The 22119-nt window shown below is 54.8% G+C and overlaps 1 protein-coding gene across 2 annotated transcripts; it reads right to left on the bottom strand.

The window, feature by feature from the left end:
- Positions 1 to 513: 513 nt before the first annotated feature.
- LOC120387332 (nuclear envelope pore membrane protein POM 121-like) lies at positions 514 to 21876 on the bottom strand. Of its 2 annotated transcripts, XM_039507923.1 has the most exons (13): positions 21748 to 21876; positions 15021 to 15236; positions 14187 to 14342; positions 12169 to 12249; positions 11197 to 11368; positions 8206 to 8297; positions 7069 to 7139; positions 6337 to 6461; positions 5831 to 5933; positions 4581 to 4751; positions 2446 to 4125; positions 1525 to 1653; positions 514 to 1068 (listed from the first exon to the last, which is right to left on the bottom strand). In XM_039507923.1, exons 2-13 carry the CDS (start codon positions 15083 to 15085, stop codon positions 974 to 976), a joined length of 2940 nt encoding a protein of 979 aa, XP_039363857.1. In that variant the 5' UTR covers positions 15086 to 15236; positions 21748 to 21876; the 3' UTR covers positions 514 to 973. The 2 variants fall into 2 exon arrangements, with proteins under 2 accessions (XP_039363857.1, XP_039363856.1); XM_039507922.1 differs by lacking the exon at positions 21748 to 21876 and having other exon boundaries at positions 4581 to 4748; positions 15021 to 15224.
- Between the last annotated feature and the right edge of the window lie 243 nt (positions 21877 to 22119).

The following is a 22119-nucleotide window of genomic DNA, read 5'->3' as shown; positions in this document are numbered from 1 at the left end:
GGTGCACCAAAGGCACCACCCTCCTGCTCTCCCGGCTGCAGAGACTGGTTACCCCTGCAATGGGCTGGGTTCCCGCAGCAGAGGCGAGACGCTGAGTTGCAGGGTCTGCGTGGGAGCATTGAGAGGCAGATTGCTCACAGCGGGTCATTAGGCGCAGATGCAGGAGCTGGATGATGGGCTGTCTGGAGCACCAAGAGTTACTCCCCAACACACAGGGACTCGGGCCGGTCCCACCTACTAGATTTGCCCAGGCCAGACCTCTGGCAAGCCAGCACCTGCCAGTTCAAACCAGAGGCTGGAGTCCCTTAGGAGGAGGGGGGAGAGGTGCATTTACCAGGGCATGAGATCACCGTGCAGGGAAAGGCCTCTGGAGCCAGTGAAGACACCCCCCTTCCAGGACCAGCAGCCACCAGGCAGACTGGGAACGCGGCTGCCTGGAGGGAAGAGCCTCACTTACAGCAAAGCTACACGGGGGAACGCAGGGACATAGCATGGGAAGGAGCAGAACACGAGTTTCCATTTAGGCACAGACAGGGAACGTGCATATGAGCCGCACCGTGGGCACCTCCCCTCGTCCCCCGCCACACACTCGGTCCATGGGGGATGGGCAAGGCTGAACTGTCAGTATGGTCAGGAGAGCACAGGAGCAGCTAGATGAAGCCATGGAGAAATTACACATTGTGAGCCCTGGAGAAATACGGGAGGAAAGGAACGCTGCTGCTATGTACAGAGTTTATCCAGTCTCAGCTGTGGAACTGTTCAAGTACGAAGGGTTTGGTTTATCCTGTCCTGCATCGGAGTCGCCGCCACCCAGAAGCGTCTCCAGCCGATTTCAGAACCGAGTGCCTGACCCAAGGGCCCCGGCTCCTTGTCAGAAGGGTTACTTAGAACTCAGATACCCTCGGCTCAGGGGGCTGGGCTGGGGCTCTTCACAGCTGGGCCAGAACTAAGATCCAACAGAAGCCCCAAGAGGTTATTTTTTGCGGGGGTGCTGCCTTCGTGCCTGCAGCCGCTGACGGGGCCCAGTCTTGGATCCTGCCCCGATAGAAAACGCAGGGGTTGATGGTCCTAGAGGCAAGAGAGATTGCATGAGCCACTGTCAGCCTTTACCCATGTCTATCGGATGCGGACACTGCTACACAAGAAGCCCACTGCAGCACTGACTTCCCAGGGGCCTGCGAATGTGAGCGCGCACTATCACACTGCTACGGTGAAGCACTGAACTCTCCTCCACTCTAGCTCACCCCTCCACCCCCAAACAGAGAACCCAGGTTCTGTTTCTGAGGGGGATGCGGTCCTCCCCCACCATCCCAGGGAGCAGGCAGGCAGGCAAAGGCTGTCTTCCAGGACCGGCTGTACCAGCCACCCAACAGCCAGCCCACAGACACTTCCCTCTGGGAGCCTGTCTGAAGCCAGTGCACCCCACAGCAGGCTCTGCTTTAGGGACAGGGCTCCTACTGATCCCCAACCACCCCCCAGGTTGCAGAGCTGGGGGAAGAGGAAGCCACGAGGAAAGTCTCTTACCAAATGGAGGCCTGGCTCCTCCGAAGCCCGACCCAGGAGTGCTGGGGGTCCCGAAGGAAAGGCTGTTGCTCCCGACAGGCCCTGCTCCTGGAGCAGGCGTGCTCTGCCCGAAGGAGGGAGTGGGAGTTCCTGAAAACAACACCCCACTGTCAGCCTTGGCTAGAGGAGCAGGACGGGGAGTCTGTGTCACGGCCACAGCAGGGTCAGAGCCTGTGCACTTTGGGGAAGCTTCTGCTCTAGCGCGGGGTGGGGGAAGGGGGTGCAGCTCAGCCAAGGGAGGAAGGAGACGATGAGAACAAACTGCACAGGTCCTACAGGAAGGGCTGGAACATCCCCACCCAGCCTCCCAACAGGCAGAGGTGATGTGCACTCCCCCAAGCCCCAGAGGGTTTCCATTTCCCCCTTTCCCAAGGCGACCACCTCCCCGCTCTCCCTGAAACACTTGAGTTCCTGGGAAAACTGGCTCCTGCATCTCCCATCAACTCCCTTCCTACTTCCTGAAGCCTCCCTTCAGCAGAGCCATGGGCCAGAACAGACTGGGATTCGCGGAGTCTGGGGGAGCTCACTCTGCCGGCTGGGGCAGAACCTCTTGCACAGCTCAGCCTATTAGAAGAGTGACCCCAGCCCACTCCTTCCCGGCGGATGCAGCCTCGCAGACCCACTGCTAGAAGCCGGAGTGGTCCCTGGTCTATGAAAAGACTGGAAATGCAGCCATCTGGGATTCCCCTGATCCCCAGGAATGGCTCATGGCAGAGGGGAGCGCCAGCCCTACGTTTAGAGGGGTGAGGAATAAAGGGAGAACGAAAGCACAGCAAGGTCACGGCCTAGATCCGCTCAAGCCTCCCACTTTCTCCCCAAGCCAGCTCCAATGCGGGGCCCAGCCCAGCAGGGCTCAGCAGACCTTCCTCCCCTGCACCTTACCTCCAAACACAGGCTTGCTGTCAGGAGTGCCAGGCACAGCGAAGGCGAACGGCGCGCTCTGGTTTTGGGCACCCAGCGTGTTCTGTGTCAGGGAAGAACCAAAGGGGGTTGCTGTGCTTGCCGATCCGTTCTGTCCAGCCCCAAAACTGAATGCCACGGAGGGGGTGCCCCCGCTCAGGGCAGACGCTCCCATGGCAAAGGCACTGGCGCCTGTGCTCTGCTGGTTGGACGCCCCAAAGGGGAACGGAGAGGGGGTGGTTCCGCCAAATACCATGCTACCTGCACCGCTCTTCGTAGGCTGGGTGTTGGAGCCAAAACTTGACGCGGTTGTAGTGGTGGCTGTTCCAAAGGAGAACACGGATGTCGTGCCTCCAAAAGCTGGCTGGGAGCTGTTGGTGCCAAAGGAAACTTGGGTATTAGTCCCTCCGAAAACCGGCTGCGAGCTGTTCCCAAACGCCGGCTGTGCCGCAGAGTGAGCTGCAGAGGCCCCAAAGCCGAAAGCGGGGGTACTGAAGCTCGCGGGGCCAGCGGCAGGTTTGCTGGTAGGCTGCTGGCTCTCCGGGGTGCCAGTGGCAAACGCAGGCTGACCAGCTGCACCAGGATACGGAGGGGGCGGTTTTGCACCTGTTCCAAAGGAACCACCAAATGCAGCAGTGGAGGAACCAAACGACAGCGTTGGCTGACTGGTGGTTGGTGGGGTAGAAGTCAGATTTGTGCCCCTAAAGATGCTAAAGCCAGCAGTGGTGCTGGGAGCAGCCTGGGCTGGCCCGAAGGTGGAGCCTGCTGGAACGCTGGCAGTGGGGGCTGCAGGCTTTCCGAACTGGAAGATGGGAGCGGTAGGCGTGAAGCTTGCTGCTGTGCTGGGGGCCGGGTTTGGAGAGGCTCCGAAGAGGAATGGTTGGGTTGCTCTAGTGGAGACAGGCGCGGTGACGGTTGTGCTGTTGGATACACTGGTGGTGAGCGGCACGCCAAGTCCAAAGCTGAAGGCTGGCTTTGTGGTGGCGTCAGTGGTGGCACTCAGTGTGCTGGCAGCGGTGGCTGCAGTAGTAAAGACAGCACTGGGGAGGCCGGTGAAGATAGAGGTGGTGTCTGTAGTGGAAGTTGCTGTCAGATCAGCAGCTGGGGCTGGCTGAGGTGTCTGCTTGAATGTGAAAGGAGACGCTGTTGCTATAGGTGCAGCCGCAGCTGCCAAGTTCCCAAAGACGGGCTTGAATGTGGCGGTGGTGGCGGCAGAGGAAGACGCTGTCGAGGGAGGCACAGAGCTGGTACATGCTGTGACTGCCAGAGAGGTGCCAGCTGCAGAGAGCGCCATGCTCTCGCTTTTTGGCAGGGTGCCAAAGATTGGTTTGAACATGGGGGTGGCTGCGGGTGCGGTGGCTGCTGCCGCTGGTCCAGGCTGACTGGCGGGCGGGGTACTCAGCATCCCAAAGAGAATGCTGGGTTTAGGGGGGGAGGGCGTCTTGGTGGGGGTCTCGCCCAGGTCAGATGAAGCAGGAATCGCCAGGTTGCTCACACTGCTGGCAGGCTGGGCAGTGGAGGAGGGAGGGGCCAAGGGAGCCGGCAAGTTTAATGTTGGCCCAGGCTTGGAGTCAGACACAGCTGCAGGGAGTGAACCTGAATCCAGCAATACCATGGGAACTGTCCGAGGCAGCTGAGAGGTCACTGCAGCCCCAGCTGAATCTATGGGAGAGAGAAAATCGTTTACAGATGAACAGCTGACTTACTACCCGAGTTTGAGTTGTGCCATGAAGGAAGTGGACTCGGTGGGCTGGGAGAGATTATCAAGTTGCCACCAAGACAGACTTACCTGGAGCAACCCCCCCGACCCAAACAGAGCACTGCTCTGCGGGACGAGGTTAGAACCTGGCTAGCTCCCCCTAGAGACCCTCCTGCACCGCTGCTCTTGTTCCACTCTGGGTTGGAGAGCTGTTCAGGACGCACTAAACCAAACGCCATTTGGGATTTCCTGCACTCAGCTCTTTACAAGCTGTGTCAGGGAGAAGCAACATTGCAACTCCAAGCCCTGCCAAGCTGGGACTGACTAGTGACTCACGGAGGCCATTCCCAGTGTTCTCCCATCTCCCCTCACCACACTAGAGCCCCATGGTCACTCCTGTCCTGGCTGGAGCACTAACCTGAAAGCACAAGTGCACTCTGGCTGCTCTGCATCTTCTTCAGACTCTCCAGGAGTGACCCAGTGCCGGTGACCAATGAAACAGATGTAGGCCCAGTAGATGTCAGTGTGAATGACACAGGCCTAGATGCAGGGGTGGTTTCTGCAGCAGTGCTTGGGGTGGCATCTACTGCTGGAGAACAAGAAAAAACATGCTTACACGCTTTGCTATTAGCCGGGCTTCCCAGCTACGCAGGGGCAGCCAAAGATGGAACCAGAGCCTGACGCAGTGACGTGACGTTTGGAGGACATGCCACATTCTTGAAAGGATCCAAGGACTTCACCCCCACCCAGGATCTGGAGGACTCACATGGGGTTAAAAGCCCCAGGTTTTGGGGTGGGGCGGGGGTGTCATTCATGAAGTTCTCCTCAGGACCCAGAGTGGCAGAAAATCTAACTTCATAGACTTTAAGGTCAGAAGGGACCATTATGATCATCAACTTCATTAGCTGCTGGGAGAAGGCAGCTCTACTGGGTGACTCACACGGTGATGTTCTCTGGCCTGTGTTACACAGGTGATCACACCAGATGACCATAATTAAGGTTAAGATTTTGTCAGGGTTATTTTTAAGTAAGATCACAGTCAAACAATTCATAGACGCCCGAGGCCCGCACCCTCCAAGCCCCGCGCCGCCTGGGGCTGAAATCGCAGAGGTCACCAAAAGTCATGGACTCCATGACGGACTCGTATCCTTAACCATAATCAGGGGCGGCTCTAGACAGTAGGCTGCCCCAAGCAGCGCGGTGCGCTGCGCCGCCCTTCCCCGGTCCCGCGGCGGGTCCCCTCTTCCCGCAGCTCCGGTTGAGCTCCCGCCGGCATGCCAGCGGCAGGTCCACCGGAGCCCGGGACGAGCGGACCTGCCGCAGGCCATGACTGCGGCGGGTGCCGTGGTCCCGCGGCTCCAGTGGACCGGCCGCTGGCATGCCGGCGGAAGCTCAACCGGAGCCGCGGGAAGAGGGGACCCGCCGCAGTCATGCCTGCGGCAGGTCCACCGGAGCCAAATGCCGCCCCCCCGGGAAAGGGCCGCCCCACGCGCCTGCTTGGCGCGCTGGGGTCTAGAGCCGCCCCTGACCATAATGGTCCCTTCTGGCCTTAGAAATCTATGGGATGGGTGTTTCCTTCAGTTTCTTGCTTACAGCATTAAGTTACTGTAAGTATCCTACTAACCGCACCTCCTAAATGGGAGGGGACGGCAGTGAGGGGGTCCTTACCCGTCTTATCCTCCAAAACTTTGTTGAACCATTGCAGTGCTGCCTTCTTTTCTGCATCCAAGTCCTCTGCTGTGACAGCATAACCCAGCTGAGGGGGCGGGGGCTGCCAAGGGAAGAACAACTGCGTGAGCTTAGTCCCTTCCTCAAGGAGGCAGGCAGAGCCCAGCCCAGCCAAACTCATGGTAAAGCCACAGAGCAGCAACTGCTATGCAGCAGAGTCTGCCACTCAGATCCCTACTCCTCTGTTTTGCCCACTAACTGCACATGGTCTGGGGTTGTTTTCAGTTTGGTCTGAGTGGGCCACAGTATTGCCCAGGAAAGGCCCAGCAGTAAGCAGCTCCCCAGACACCAGGAGCTGGGGTTGGCTTCACTTCCCATCCCACAAAGGGCAGGTGCTCCTATCCCTAGGGGCAGCCAAGTTAGGCTTCCCCCCACTCCTGGAGGACCTGCAGCAGGGTATTCCACTACCAGAGGTGCCCAGGAGGGGCTACATGGAGGCAACGTACCAGGGTAAGCTGGTCTCCTCGGCGAGAAGAAAGCAGCTGGATCTTCCGCTTGCGTTTCCCACTGCTCCCTGACACGGACGGCGAGGTCAAGGAACTCTGCTTCTTCCGCACAGGAGTCTCCAAAGCTAGTATGGGAGGAACCAATCGAAAGTGGGGGTTCCAGATAGAGGAGGTGGTCAGTTTGCACACCCTGCAAACTGAGGAGGCAGCTTGTGCGAAGACTCCCAGGGATGTGGACAGACTGCTCCAGGACTTGCTCCTGCTTACCCTGACGAGCCCATTCAGTAACTCAGAGCAGCAGTGCAGTGGCCCTTTCTAATGGCCGCCCACCACCCTCTCAACGTGCTCCACTAACCAACAGACAAACTAGAGCTGAGGTTACTTTTCTACCACTCACACTCAGCCCCCAGCGGGGTGAAGCATGGGAGCTGTTTAACCACTTAGGACAGCAAATGATGAACACTGGCCAATTTAACCAGCAGGAGGAAACAGGGAGGGGCCCATCATTGCTCAGCTTGGAACTTGGTGGAGACGCATCATCCTGTCCTCTCTGCTGTGCCCAGTACCTACTTACTCCGTTTCTAGACCACATTCAAATCTTACTTCCAGAGAAGGTTCCAACTTCCGCCTCCTCTGACTCTCCAGCAGCCTTTCCTTTACAAGGCAGTTGCAGAGCCTGAGGCAAACTGGCATCCCCAGTGGCTTTGCAAGCCACACCCTGTCCCCACTCACCCTTTTCTGTCTGCAGCTCCTTGTCAGACTTTACAGGGGTAGACGTGCTGGACCAGTGAGGATCCTCCTCCCTGCAGAGACAGGAGAAAGCCCGTTAAGCCCAGTTCACACCAACGCACCTCCTCTGAGGGCTGCGAACATTTCAGGACAGATTTAAACACAACCCACGCGCTGTGAATGATCATCTTGAAAGCCACAAGCAAAATTGCCAGCCACTGGTAAGACCAGTGCCTTGAGCACCGTGCTGCCTCTAGCCCAAACAGCTCGACAGTGCCCGGAGGCAAAAGGCGCACGCTTGGGCCAGTGGAGAGGTCTGGCATATCAGCACAGGAAGAATTGCACACAAGCCCTCCAGCACTTTGCAGAGGCAAAGCTAACCTCAGAACATCACTGAGGGACCCACACTTTGCTGGCCTGAGAGTCATTTTGCTTTAGACCCAAACATTCACAGTGAATATTCTGGGAGAACAGCCTGTTTCAACATTTGTTTTACGACTGATGTGCCACACACTCGGACTGCAGACAGGCCCCCCTCCCCCCTTGCTGCAGAGGGATGAACACTACGGCAGGAGGCTGGAAGTAGCCAGGTGCCCCTGTATCCCTTGGACAGCTATGACGGAGTCCTTAGGAGCAGCAGAGGTGGGTGTTAGTTAACGAAATGGCAACGGGCCCTTTCTTTTCTCCCAGCCCCAGACATGTGAACAATCCAGGTCAAGGAAATGGGCAAAAACAGCAGGGTGTGCTCAGCATCGGAAGTCACCAGCCCAGTAACCCGTATCAGCCGCAGGGCAGGCAGGGTACAGGTACGGACACTAGAGAATGGAACTAGTGCAACCCTCCTTAGGCCGCTAGCAGGAAGACAAGGGAGAGTAAAGTCAGCCAGACTTCAGGGGACAAGACGGCTTGGAAGGGAAGTGTTGGAGTGCCCCAAGATGCGTGGCTCACACAGAGCTCAAGACTTGGGGAGAGAGAAGAGGGCAGTCCAAAACGCCTCACCGGCCCCGTCTGGACATGCCTTGCCACCTCCCAACTGGAGCCTGCACACAGGATACCGCTAGAACGATACCCCCAACATCTGTTCAGACTGAATCAGCAACAAATGCAAGCTGCACTGAACTGGAAGCACAGCTTGGTTACCTGGCTTTCTTGTTAGGCCTCTCCGGTGTCTGAGAGCGGGAAGATGCTGGACTGGAGAGAGGGGAAGTACTCGGGCCACTTCTCTTCCACAGCTGGAACCCAGAGAGAGAGAGACCATTAAAAGGTAATTCATACCAGGAAGCTAAATGCCCTGTGCTCCTGGCCAGCCCCACAGGCTGTATTGGTCCCCTTTGTAACAAATAAAGCAACAATGATCTGGCTGGTGAAGAGACTAGAGCCTTAGGATAGGTCTATGCTGCAATCAGACGCCCCCCAGCTGGCCTGTGCCAGCTGACTTGGGCTCGCAGAGCTGTTTAATTGTGGTGTAGACGTTAGGGCTTGGGCTGCAACCAGAGCTCTGGGGCCTCCCACTTTGCAGGGCCCTAGAGCCTGAGCCACACAGCCTCAGCCCGAATGTCAACACCACAATTAGCCTCTTGGCTCGAGCCCTGAGAACCTGAGTAAGCGGCACAGGCCTGCCGCAGGTTTTTAACTGCGGTGTAGACATACCCTAGACCCATAAGCACATTGAGTTCCTCTGGCAAGAGCAGGCTGTGCTCTCAGCAACACCACACAAGTTACAGTTAATCCTACCTCAGGGACTGTAGCGTTTTTCCATTGAAAGTGGCACATTTCAGGTGAGACTGAACCTAGGGAACATTTCCTACAGGAATCGTAATAAGAGGAATGGCCATACTGGGTCACAGCAATGGTCCATCTAGCTCAGGATCCTGTCTTCAAACAGTGGCCAGTGCCAAATACTTCAGAGGGAATGAACAGAACATGGCAATTATCAAGTGATTCATCCCATCGTCCAGCCCCAGTTTCTGGCAGTCAGAGGCTTAGGGATACTCAGAGCATGGGGTTGCATCCCAGACCATCTTGGCTTATAGCCACTGATGGACCTATCCTCCATGAACTTATCTAATTCCTTTTTGAACTCTAATAGTCTTGGCCTTCACAACATCCCTTGGCAGTGAGTTCCACAGGTTGACTGTGCATTGTGTGAAGAAATACTTCCTTTTGTTTGTTTTAAACCTTCTACCTGTTAATAGCATCGGGTGAGGCCTGGTTCTTGCGTTATGTGAAGAGGTAAATTACACTTCCTTATTCCCCTTCTCCACACCATTCATGATCTTGTAGATCTCTATCATAACCCCCCTTAGTCATCTCTTTTCCAAGCTGAATAGTCCCAGTCTTTTTAATCTCTCCTATGGAACCTGTTCCATACCCTAATCATTTTTGTTGCCCTTTTCTGTATCTTTCCAAATCTAATCTTTTTTTGAATGGGGAAATCAGAATGGCATGCAATATGCAATTTTCCCATGGATTTATTTTAAAAAGGTGCATCAGGTTTGATGCCCAGGGTCCCCTCTGGCTCAGGAGACAAGGAGGTACAAAAGAAAGAGGGTAGAACAGCAGCAGTTAAGCCCGCAGAAGGATAGTAAAGTTCAGTTATCTGCTCTTATAAGAACCTAAGAAAGGCCCTACTGGGTCAGACCAAAGGTCCATCTAGCCCAGTATCCTGTCTACTGACAGTGGCCAGTGCCAGGTGCCCCAGAGGGAATGAACAGAACAGGTGATCATCAAGTGATCAATCCCCTGACGCCCATTCCCAGCTTCTGGCAAACAGAGGCTAGGGACACCATCCCTGCCCAGCCTGGCTAATAGCCATTGATGGACCTGTCCTCCATGAACGTATTTAGTTCTTTTTTGAACCTTGTTGTGATCTTGGCCTTCACAACATCCTCTGGCAAGGAGTTCCACAGGTTGACTGTGCGTTGTGTGAAGAAATACTTCCTTTTATTTGTTTTAAACCTGCTGCCTATTAATTTCATTTGGTGAACCCTAGTACTTGTGTTATGAGAAGGCGTAAATAACACTCTTATTTACTTTCTCCACACTAGTCATGATTTTATAGACCTCAATCACATCTCCCCTTAGCTGTCTCTTTTCCAAACTGAAAAGTCCCAGTTTTATTAATCTCTTCTCATATGGCAGCCATTCCAGACCCCTAATCATTTTTGTGGCTCTTTTCTGAACCTTTTCCAATTCCAATAGATCTTTTTTGAGATGGGGTGACCACATCTGCACACAGTATTCAAGATGTGGATGTACCATGGATTTATATAGAGGAAATGTGATATTTTCTGTCTTCTTATCTATCCCTTTCTTAATTATTCTCAGCATTCTGTTCACTTTTTTGACGGCTGCTGCCCATTGAGTGGATGTCTTCAGAGAACTATCCACAATGACGCCAAGATCTCTTTCTTGAGTGGTCACAGCTAATTTAAACCCCATCATTTTATATATATAGTTGGAATTATGTTCTCCAATGTGCATTACTTTCATTTAGCAACACTGAATTTCATCTGCCATTTTGTTGCCCAGTCACCCAGTTTTGAGAGATCCCTTTGTAGCTCTTCACAGTCTGCCTGGGACTTAACTATCTTGAGTAGTTTTGTATCAGCTGCAAATGTTGCCACCTGTTTACCCCTTTTTCCCCTTATGCTGCATCAGCAATTTTACAGTCCTGTCTGATGACAAAGGAGTCATTTCAACACCATTATTTTTTTTTGTAGATTAGCAATTGCCTAAGAGCCCTGGATCAAAGCTGAAAATGCTGGACTCAAACATTGGCCAACTGCAGCCTGAAGGAGGGTGGCATGACAGGAGAATGGTTCTGATTTTACATTTTGTTTTACCTAGAACAATCCAAACTGAGCATCATCGAACTGAAACTAAATCATAAGGAAATCACAGTGTTCTGGTCTGTTTGAGGGGGCTGTATTCCATGACACCCCTTGGCTTTAGCCAATGCTGGAGGATGCTCTGCGGAAGGTGTTTGTACTGCATGAAGCTGAAGAAAGACTACTCTGGTTTACTGCCAGGCACCTGGCAATGCTGCCTTATTCTCATGAGGCCATGCCACCCCAAACCACTGTCTCTCCTGTGAATTCCAGGTGGTTTATTAGAAATGCTGTGACCTACCTTCGAGAGTCCCCGGGTGGAGCTGTAGGAGCTAGCGATCGCATTGCGGATGGAGCTGGGAATCCCACCAGCATATGTGGTGTTCATGGAGCTGATGGAAGAAGTGCGCGATCTCTTGCTCAAGCAATCATCTAGGCACTGGGAAACAAGGGCCCTCTTCAAAGTGCCTGGCCTAGAGAAAGAGGGAGAGGTGATTACTAATGAAGGTAAGTAAATCATTGAATTTTCAGTTTGGGGGCTGAACCAAAAAAGTTTGATTTGAACCAAAGCTTAATTTTTTGTTTTTCTCATCAAAACAAAAAATGGAGAGTCTCATATCAGGCGTTTGTCTCATTTCACACAAAAATGTTTTATTCTCAGGTGTTTAGCACTTGATGTTTTGTTTAGAGATTTAACTATATTAAAAAAAACAGCTTTGACTTTCAAGATTTTCCATTTTTCCTGGATGAAACTATTCGCTGAATTTAACTTAAATTCACACACAATTTTGGGGCCTGAAAAATGTGTTTTTCAGTTAATACCATTCACCAAAAAAAGTTTTGCCCAGTTTTAATTTCATGCAATCCCCACATCCACATGTTTTGGGAGTCTCCCACCCAGCCCCTCTCTCTGACAGGTTAGTATGGATGATTTTTTGAGGGAGGGGCAGGGTTTTCAGTTTTCCTTTTTCAGCTTGTGCAGCCAAGATCTTGAGCAGGGGGCTGCCAGCAGCTCAGGCCAAGCTCCACTCCATACAGAGAGAATCCAGCCCAGCACTGGACACCTCCTAGAGGTCTTTCCTCCCCCAGAGCTTGGGTCACAGGACAGGAAGCCCAGCTCTAGCCCTGCCTGCTATTTCAATAAATTGCACTTCAGGAAGGAAACGCACACTGCTTTATCCTCTGGCCTCCACTCGACTGGCCAAGTCTGCAGAGCCTTTTGGCTTTGCCCGTTAGCCACCACTAGCCCCTTTAGAGTCTGACAGGCACTTACTTGGGTACCAGAGAAGCTGGGGCTCCATTGGCTACCAGAGGCTCAAATGCAGACTGCCCACTGCCACTGCTGTCATGGCGTCTGCAAGAAAAAGACATGAGGAAATCCTCAGTGTTCAGAAGGACCCACCCAATCCAGCAATCTGATGAAAATCTCCGCTCTGGAACCCTGAACTCCTACATAGAATCATAGAATCTCAGGGTTGGAAGGGACCTCAGGAGGTATCTAGTCCAACCCACCCATTGCCCTAACTAGACAGACATGACCAGACAGACCGGCCCACCCATGTTTTCATCTGAAAATCAACACTGACAGAATTCTGTTTTCATGAAAACGTTCAGAAGTTTTAATTTTTGTTCCAATGTGGAATGACAACAAATGTCAAAACCTTGGAAGTTGCCTTGAAACAGAATCGTCATCCTCTGGTCAGTTCTACTGCCAAGCTTGACTGCATTTCTCTCAAGTGCAAGCCACACCAGATGCTGCCCACGTGCCAGGCATAACCGCTGGCAGTACAAAGGTGGCCTCAGGCTGTTGGTGCTAAGATAGGACGTAGCTGACACAAGTCACTGAGCAGTGAGCTTTCTGCCTACATAACCTCCTCACGCTCCCCCGCTGGCTAAGTGCTTTGAAATGGGTTACTGTTACACAGCTGTGGAGCCAAGGTCAGAAAGGAGAATAAAGTGTCAACGTCCATGCTCACCCTCTACCACTCTTTATAGGATCGTATTCATCCTGTGTCCCCCGCCTTGGGAGGTGGGACCGGACATTCACCAGTCCAAGAAGTACAGAGAAGAGCAGTGGGAGAGGAGAAAGCTGCATAAGCCACTACAACTCCAATTGAAAGTGTGCTCTTGCAGCAGTGGGAAAAGCAACTGGTTGCTCCCTGAAAGCCACTCATCCCCTGGGCTCTCAAACTGACATCTAATAGTGGGGCCAGGAGCAGCATACAGGATGACAGACTCAAACAGTATCTCATGAGCCCAAGCTTCTCTTCTCTGTTCTCTAGCATTCAATTCATCTGCAAGAGCGCATACACCCAGCCCCAATGGACTTCTCACTGCAAGCAGCCTGCAGCCTCATGGCAAGCAAGGGACAGACATGGAGAGCCACAAGACAAACCCACACATACAGAAATGGACAGAAGGAAAACACAGCTGGAAGAGAGGAGAGTTCCAAGAAGGCTCCACCAGAAAGAGGATGGCATCCACTGATTTCTATCCTACTCCTTCCTAAGATCCTGGGGAAAGATACTGCTGCAGACCTAAGGTCTGGTGTTCTCATTAACCTTAACGAATGGAAACTGGGAAATATTTTCCCCCATCATTTCTTGACAGAAAAACATGCATGCTTTTTTTGCTTATTGAGATATATAAAGGAGATCTCAACGGATTTTAAATGGTCAAGTTTTGTTTTACATCAGAAATTCAGGACGCGCGTATCCCATTTCTCTCTAAAGACAGAGGCTGACTGGAGAACTGATTCATTTATGATAAAAATATGGAAGCGAGACCTGGTGAAGTGAGAGGAAGGGGTGGTTACATTTAAATGGGAGTTAATAAACCAGACTTAAGAATCCGAGCAGCTGGAAGTGATTGTTTTAGGATTCCAACTCCTCTACCCCTTCAACCAAGTGCTGAGAGAGCCTTCAATCCACACACCAGGCCCCTGTCAAAGCCCTCCACCAAAGCAGGGGAGACCAGGCTTGGCATTTGAAACTTCCACGATAGAAACCCAAACAGAATGTTTTTCCTCTTCCTCAAAAGAGACGTCTTCGAGGCTTTCTGAAGGTAACTGGAAGGGCACAGATACCAGATTGCTATTAACGCTGGTCAGCAAGAGGAAACCAAAGTTCTGTTTCAGATTACTAGCCACAATGGAAAGGCCAGCTGTTTGCTTCCATGTTCACAGCTGGCGGGCTGCCTGTATATCGATACTGAAGAGAGTGAAGCACCTGGCACATCCACCGCACTGCTTCAGACACACAAAGATAGCACCCAGGCCCACTAACTTATTACCTCCTTTTGTTCTCCTGACCACTGGGGAAACTCTGGTCCTCCTCCTCCACAGCCCTCTTCCTGCTCTCTTTGAGGGCACTCAGGACAGTCTCCTTTGCACATGGGTCCAGGGTGCTATTGCATGACAAGGCCATTGGCGAAACCAGCTGCTCCAAGCTGCAATGTAAAGCCAGGAGTTAAGGGAGAGCGGGCACCCACCTCCTCCCCATTAGTGGTGCTGCACGTGCTGAGCTCCCCTGCGCCTTGAACCCCAACAGCACAGCACATCTGAAGACTAGCCCCCCTCTAAAGAAAGAGAAATAATCTAGGCAGCATCGCCAGTGCAGCTTCAGGACTAGCTTGTGACCTCATAATCCTTTCCATGGCAATGAAGTGATGCTTGAGAGGGGGATTAAAAAGTCACTACAGGGCCATGGGCTACAGACACTCCCCCAGGGAAGAGCGCATCAAGCCACCAAGGGAAGAGCAAACAACCCATTTTCCCAAGCAGGCTACTCTCCCCATTGTGATTCATTAAGGGGAGGTTTTACAGGGCTGTTAGTAGCAGGAAGTGATGCATAAGTGTAACCACCAGTGCGCACACTACCTCAGTGCATCCAGAGCCAGTCACCACACAGGAGCTATAACCTGCTTGCTACCAGTAAGTGCGGAGATCTGGGAGAAGCAGGGCTCTGCAGATGAGAGGGCCCCTACCCTCGAATGGTAAACACTACTCTGCACAGCACTCAGTGACCTCTAACACATAAGATACAAGTGTGTTTGTGAGCACTGGCTGTACGCGTGCACCACGCGTGCAGTGGGATGCTGAAGGGCCACTGCTTAAGCTGTACTCACAGTGGAGAGCGAGCCAGGTTGCTGTCCGGCCGTGCAATCTTCACTGTCACCGGGCTGTGCACCATGCTGGAGTTGCGAGCAGATAGCAGGCTTTTCCTCTGGTAGCCATCCAGGCATACTGTGGGCAGGGCCCCCAACGAGGAGTACTGGGCCTGCTGAATTGGATACCGGCGCCGAGGAGTCAGCGCAAAGGGAGTTGGTGGAGTCAGGTGATCCCTGCAGAGAAAAAACACAGGGTATAAGTGGCCAGCCAGCTAATGTACCTCTTGCTAACCCCAAGACACTCCATGCATTGCAAGGGATCAAATGAGTTTAAGCTCACGAAGCTGCAATTATTTGTTGCAAGGAAAAACTCGAAAGGTTCAGAAAAGGGCTGCTTTAGTTATTACAAACAGTTACCCCCAACAAGTTGTAAGTGACCAGAATTACACACGATCTACACAACCTCACCAAAACACAGCTTCCTCTACGATGCTGGCGGAGCGTGCATCTCCACAGCAACAACACACAACAGCAAGAAAAGACCATACCACTTTAAACTTCAAGAATGTAGGGAAGCAAAGTGTGATCAATACTTCAGAATCTGGCCTGGGCACTAAGGCTAACAACCATCCTCTTGCAAAAGCCAGTAACCACAGTCATACCGTCTGGCCAAGACGACCTTGGCTAAGGGCAGTATTCTTGCCAGAGGGGCACTAAAACAAGGTGCCCCTGGTCAATATGGACATGGCCTAAGTGATGAGGACCTCGGTTTTTATCTTTCTGTGAATCATCTTGGCTCTGTGACCCTGTCTCAAGAGCAGGAGAGGTGTGAAGGCATTAAATAGTTGAGTTCTTATTACAATTCTGATTAATGCTTTAACATTGTCAGCATCAAGCAAACACACATGGGGGGGGTGTCCATGCAATCCCCCAATCTCCCCCCTCAACATTCTGAAGAGCCAGCCAGAGTTACAAGCATCAAGGCCATACTGAGCCCTCTGTCAGTAAAGAGGATTTACAGGCCTCTAACTATTCCAGTGCAAAGCAGTAATCATCCACTCCCTACTCCTCATGTGCGCCTAATGACCTAATACACCAGTTTGTCTACACTCCTAAAATCCAGCTGCCAATCCTTTTAAACCATCATCAGGAGAAGGCAGATCTCATGTGGATTTATGGTCTCTGGGATGGGCAGACTGAGCTGTATGGGTAGGGGGTGAGACATCACAAAGACTGGAACACTTCTGCTACAGTAGGGGATTGGGGCAAATCAGCCAGTTTTGGTGAGAGCTACCCTTCGGAACTACCCTCTCTTTGTAGAAGAGATGCCGGTGCAGTAAAATCCACCAGGATTGTCTGACTATTCCCAGCTTCAGAATATGGGGCAGACAGCAGGGAAAACATCCACAGAACCATTAGCATGTGGCAGCACCAAACAAATACTAATCTATTTGGAGATTCCCCCCTCCAGCTTATTTAACAGGAAGCCAATGAAAGAACACTTGGCAGAGACTCTGGGTAAGCAGTTCTCCCACCAACTCCAGAGACACAAACATTCCAGCTGCAACCCAGTCACTCTTACTCATGAGGTGGGGAGGAATAGTTTATGAAAGTTGACTCATTGCTAGGAACAGAAGAAATATTCAGCTCTGAAAACAGAACCTCGGATTTCAACCTCTATAGTAGTCTCTTGCAAAATCTAAGTTTTGGCTTGAACTAAGTGGAGGGAGGAGCCACTCCAAAATAAACCAAGGTGCCTCGACCCTAGGCCAGTCTTGCAGAAGATAGTCTCTGGGCAGGATGTGAATTCACTCCACACCGTTTGGTTCCACAATATACTCCTGAGGGCATTCTGTGCCAAAAAATTAAAATTCTGCGCACAATATTTTAAAATTCTGCAAATGTTATTTGTCAAATAAATGTGGAGGCTCCAGCGTGGCCTTGGGGGGCACAGGCCCCTGGCTGCACAGAGGTGGGAGATCACTGTACAGCTCCCCCCGGGACACGGACTCAGCGGTGAGGCTGCACCCAACCCTGACACGGCACAAGGACCCGGCCTGCCCCAGAAACACTCCAAGGCCCTGCACTTCCATGCCCGGGGCACTAGGTGTGGGCAGGTAGGCTCAGCAAGGCTGGATCCAAGTGTGGAGGGATCCAGTTGGGGGTTGAAAGGGTTCTGTTTGGGGCAATCTGGGTGCGAACGGCTCAATGGGGGATCTGGGTGCGGAGGGGATCTGGATACCCAGGGGCAGGGGTTCTGGGTACAAAGGTAATGGGACTCTGCAGAGGGGTCCATGTGAAGGTGGTTGGGGCTCAGCAGGGGTAGATCTGGGGGGCTTAGTGGGAGGTCTAGATGCTGGGGGAGTGGGACTCATCATGGGGGTTCTTGAGTGCAGAGGGGTGAGGCTTGGTGTGGGGGTCTGAATGTATGGGGTTGGGCGGATGGGGGAGCTGCTCCCCGTACAGGGATCCTTCCCCCTGTAACTGAGGAGCAATTCATGCGGGAAGCGGTGGTGGGGAATTTGCAGAGCTTCCTGCAGGCCGGGGAGAAATCTGGGGGTAGGTCTGACCCGGCCCCAGTTGCCATGCAAGGGAAGAGGAAGTCCCATCCTCCACAGCCCAGCCTAGCAGCTGAGCCGGCGTAGGGTAGGAGCCGTCCGTCATCTGGGTCTTCCCCAGTCCTGCCTCCTGCCCCACAGTGTTTTACCTCACTGCCTGGGCACCTGAAACATATTGCTGAGGAGGGTTGCATGACCACTCTTGTGACTTCCCTTTGCTTCCCCATCAGAAAGTCATTTTTCTGCACGGAATCAAATAAATCTGCGGGGGACATCTATTCTGCGCATGCGTAGTGGTGCAGAATTCCCCCAGGAGTAACAATGCAGCCCAGACACAGCACCACTCCCAGGATGTTTTTCAAAGGGAATTTCCCAGTCATGCTGTCTTGGCATAAAGGGGAATGGGGTCTCTGCCTCCCTTCAATTTGTTTCCCAGCCTCTACTCCTCTGTAGTAATCACAAGGGAGGGTATGGGCACATGGTTCCTTTCTGTAACTACTACCAGCTCCTCCATGGGGGCTGCACCAGAGTCATCAAGCCTGCATCTCAGCAATGCCCCAGCCCCACCAAGCACAAATCAGACCCAATTCTAAGAACTGGTTAACAGAGTTTGTGCCCTGCCATACTACAGCTGAACTATTTTCAACAGAACTGTTCTCCAGAGCCAGGGTTCAAACACGGTTAACATGCTGGTAAGTAGGCTGCAGGAGATCCATGTAACAGGCACAAACTTTGTTAGCCATTATAAACAGAGTTTTTGCACTTTAAGAACCTATAAGTAGTAAGTGTGGCCAAGACCTTAGAGAACAGGAGTGAGAGGCCATCGCTATTTACATCATTAGTAGTAACAGCAGCATGTGTTACTGGGAGCCCAAGTCAAAGGCCAGGACGCCATTGTGCTAGGCGCTGTATGCACACACACAATGTGGTGGTCTACTCCCTACCCCAAAGAGCTTACATGGGGATGCTAAGATGCTGCTGTGCTCAGCCCATTTTTGCCCACCCATGCCAGCCTAAGGAGACAGCAACTTGTGAGGGCCCAAAGCATTACCCACTCCCTGCATATGTTGGGATGATGCCCTGGAGCTCCAGACTTCCCTGTGTACACATGCAGAGTATCCATTGCAACAGAAATGCAAAAAATCCCCATGAAGCCTGACCAAAATCCCAGAGAGAAGTGGGAGCGTTCCCCCACTCCCACTTGCTCCACCCATCCCCTCCCGAACCAGCTGATTGCTTAGGAGCTTGTATGGAGTGGGGTAGAACCCACAAAGCCCAAGTGCCCCACAGAGCTGCCTGGAGAATGCCCTGCAAGAAGAGGGTTTCCTCTCCTGCCTGGAGAAGGGGGCTTCACACACTGTGGTGCCAGCTCTCTGCTACCTGCCTGCATTCCCCAAACCGGATACTAGGAGGGAGGTAAATCCTCTGGATGTTCTTCCCAAGTTGGTACCTTCAGAGCACAGACGTGCTTGGGGAGAGACCTATTCCCAGAACCCACCAAAAGCAGGGAGCCTCCCCGCCCCCCAGCTCCACGGTGGGGCCTTCTGCCCAATGCTGGAAGAAGGGGTACCCCAGAAGCAGCACAAGAGGGGGAAGATCAGACAGTGGGGAGGGAAGGGGGGGCATTCCCCAGAAGGGTTGGGGGTAGCAGGGCCAAGGAAAGCTAAATGGGAGTTGAGTTGAGGGGGCCAGGAGGGACAGCAAGGACAGGAGGATAATAGAGAGGGGGCTGCCCCCCAAATGGGGGTTGAGGAGGGAGCAATGGGGAGGAGGGATCCATCTTGTCCTTACTTGAAGGAGAGCGAGGGGGCAGCATGGATTGGGGATGAGGAGTTGGGCAGGGATGGAGCAGGGCTGAGAGGGGGTTCAGTCCTATCCTTACCCAGAGGAGATGCATCAGGAAGAATGGGGAGGTTGGGAGGAGGTGGCTGGGGCAGATTGGTCCCATCTTTACTGGGAAGAGAGGCCGTGGGTTGGGGCTCCGGGGGTTGGGCTAGGAGGCTTTGGGGGCAGGTCTGGTCCTTTCCTGAAGGAGAGGTGGCAGGTCAAGCTGGGAGTGATGGGGCAGTCTGGTCTTTACCCAAAGGCCAAGAAGTGGATCAGCCTACAGGGTCGGTGGGAGTGGATGGGCTGAGCGGGATCAGGGTGAGGGAGGGCTGGGGATGATCAGTCCAGTCCTTAGCTGAAGGCAAGGCAGTGGTCCAGGCTGGGAATGGGAGCAGAGGAACGGGTAGGGGGAGGTCGGGGGGAATGTAGCAGACTGAAGGGGGAGCTGGCCAGCTGGGGCTGATGGGGCAGGCAGGAGTGAGGGGGCCTGAGGAGGCAGGTTGGGCTGGGGGGCGATGGGGAGTCATAGCGGAGGGAGTGTGGGGGCATTGGAAGGGCAGGGCAGGCTCGGGGACCAGAGAGGACGGGGCAAGGCCGCAGGTTGGGCTGGGGGATCAATGGATGAGAGGGAAGGCTGAGGAGGGTCGGTCCACTCTTACCCCAAGGTGAGGCATGAGGCTGGGCTGGAGGGAAGATGGCACGGTCAGAGGGTGAGTTGGGGTGAGGGGCAAGGGCTGGACAGAGGGGTGTCGGGCTGGTGAGGGGAGGCTGGATGGGTTGGGGGGGTCGGGCTGGTGCGGTATCCCAAGATGAGGTTGCAGGACAGCCTGGGAGATGGGGGGTGGGCAGGGGTGAGGGGAAGCTGGGAGGGGTGAATCAGGGCAAAGTGGGGGGGGAACGGCTGGCAGGTGGAGACGGTCCACTCTTACCCCGAGGCAAGGAGACATGGCAGGCTGGGAGATGAGGGGAGGCTGAGGGGGTGTTCAGTGGGCAGGGTGAGGGGAGAGGCGGGAGGTCGGTCCGCTTGTACCCCAAGGCAAGGCTGTGGGATGGGTCTGGGAAGGCTCATCGGGTTCAGTGGCGGGGGGGACAGGATGAGGGGGAAGTATTGGGTGGGTCAGAGGAAGGTGAGGGGGCTCAGTTCTTATCCCAAGGCGAGGTGGCATGATGGGCCGGGGCGGGAGGAAGCCAGGGTGGGGAGATTGTGGGGGTGAAGGGAAGGGCTGAGGGATGTTGGGCTGGTGAGGGAGCTAGACAGGTCAAGGGGGTGCGGCGGGCTGTGGGAAAAGGGCTGGGTGGGTCAGAGGGAGGTCGGGAGTTAGCTCTTACCCCAATGCAAGGCAGCAGGCCAGGAGATGGGGGGTAGGTCAGGGTGAGGGGAGGCTGGGAGGATAGTGTGTGTGGGGGACAGTGGGGGGTCCAGAGGAGGAAGCCAGGAGGAGATCAGAGGGGATGCAGTGAGGGGAGGCAGAGAGGATAGTGGGGTGGGGTGAGGGGAGAATAGAGTGAGGGAGGCCGGGGGATTAGCAGGGGCAGGGTGAGGGAAGGCAGGGAGGATAGTGGAGGTCTGGCCCGCACTTACACCACAGCTCAGCAGCAGCTCATGCCGGGCCATGGGGAGTGGGTTGGGGTGAGGGGGTCGGGGGATCAGTGGGGAGGGGAGGCAGGAGGATGGGGTCAGTGTGAGGGGGCCGGGGATCAGTCAGGGGAGAGGAAGGGAGGTGGGAGGGTCAGTGGGGGTCCGGGTGAGGGGAAGGACCGGGGGGTCAGTGGGGGGAGATGGGGGGCCGGGGAAGAGGGAGGGGGTCAGGGTGAGGGGAAGGACGGGGGGGGGTCGGCGAGGGAGTCGGGGGCCTCAGGCCAGGAAATGAGGAGTGGGTTGAGGTCGGGGGTCGTCCAGGTGAGGGGAAGGACAGGGGGTCAGTGGTGGGGTCAGGTCGGCCTGCGCTTACCCCACGGCTCAGGCCGGGAGATGGGGAGTGGGTTGGCGTGAGGGGATCCAGGTGAGGGGAAGGACCGGGGGTCACTGGGGATGGGTCCGCGCTTACCCCACGCGCAGCGGCGGCTCGGGCCGGGACATGGGGAGGGGTGAGGGGTCAGTGGGGTCCGGGTGAGGGGCAGGACCGGGGTCAGTGGGGGAGATGGGGGCCGGGGAAGAGGAGGTCCGGTGAGGGGCAGGGCCGGGGTCAGTGGGGTCCGGGTGAGGGGCAGTGACGGGGGCAGTGACGGGGTCGGTCCGCGCTTACCCCACGGCGCGGCGGCGGCTCGGGCCGGGACATGCGGAGGGTGACGGGGGCCGGGGTCAGTGGGGTCCGGGGAGGGCAGGACCGGGGGCAGTGACGGGGTCGTTCCGCGCTTACCCCACGGCGCGGCGGCGGCTCGGGCCCGGCAGCGCGGTCCCGGCTCCCCGGCGGGGCGCGGCTCGGCCCGGCCCAGCTGCCCGCCCATAGCGAACGGGCCCCGTTGGCCGCGGCCTTGGCCGGCGCCTTGTGGCCGCCCCGGGGCCCCGGCCTGCGCGGCCCCCGGGCCGGGCCTCAGGGCGCCCCAGGCCCCCGCCGCGCCCAGCAGCGCCGCGCCCGGGCCCAGGCCCCGCAGCACCAGGCAGGCCAGGCCCAGCAGCGCCAGCGCCAGCCCCGCCGCCGCGCCCCGCAGCCAGAGCCAGAGCCAGGGCCAGGGCCAGCGCCAGCCCCGCCGCCGAGACATGGCGGCCCCGCGCCGCCTCCCGCCCACCC

Source organism: Mauremys reevesii, linkage group 20 (genome assembly GCF_016161935.1).
Source record: "Mauremys reevesii isolate NIE-2019 linkage group 20, ASM1616193v1, whole genome shotgun sequence".
Classification (NCBI taxonomy): Eukaryota; Metazoa; Chordata; order Testudines; family Geoemydidae; genus Mauremys; species Mauremys reevesii.
The sequence above is the reverse complement of the archived record's forward strand: the minus strand, read 5'-3'. Positions and strand labels throughout refer to the sequence as shown.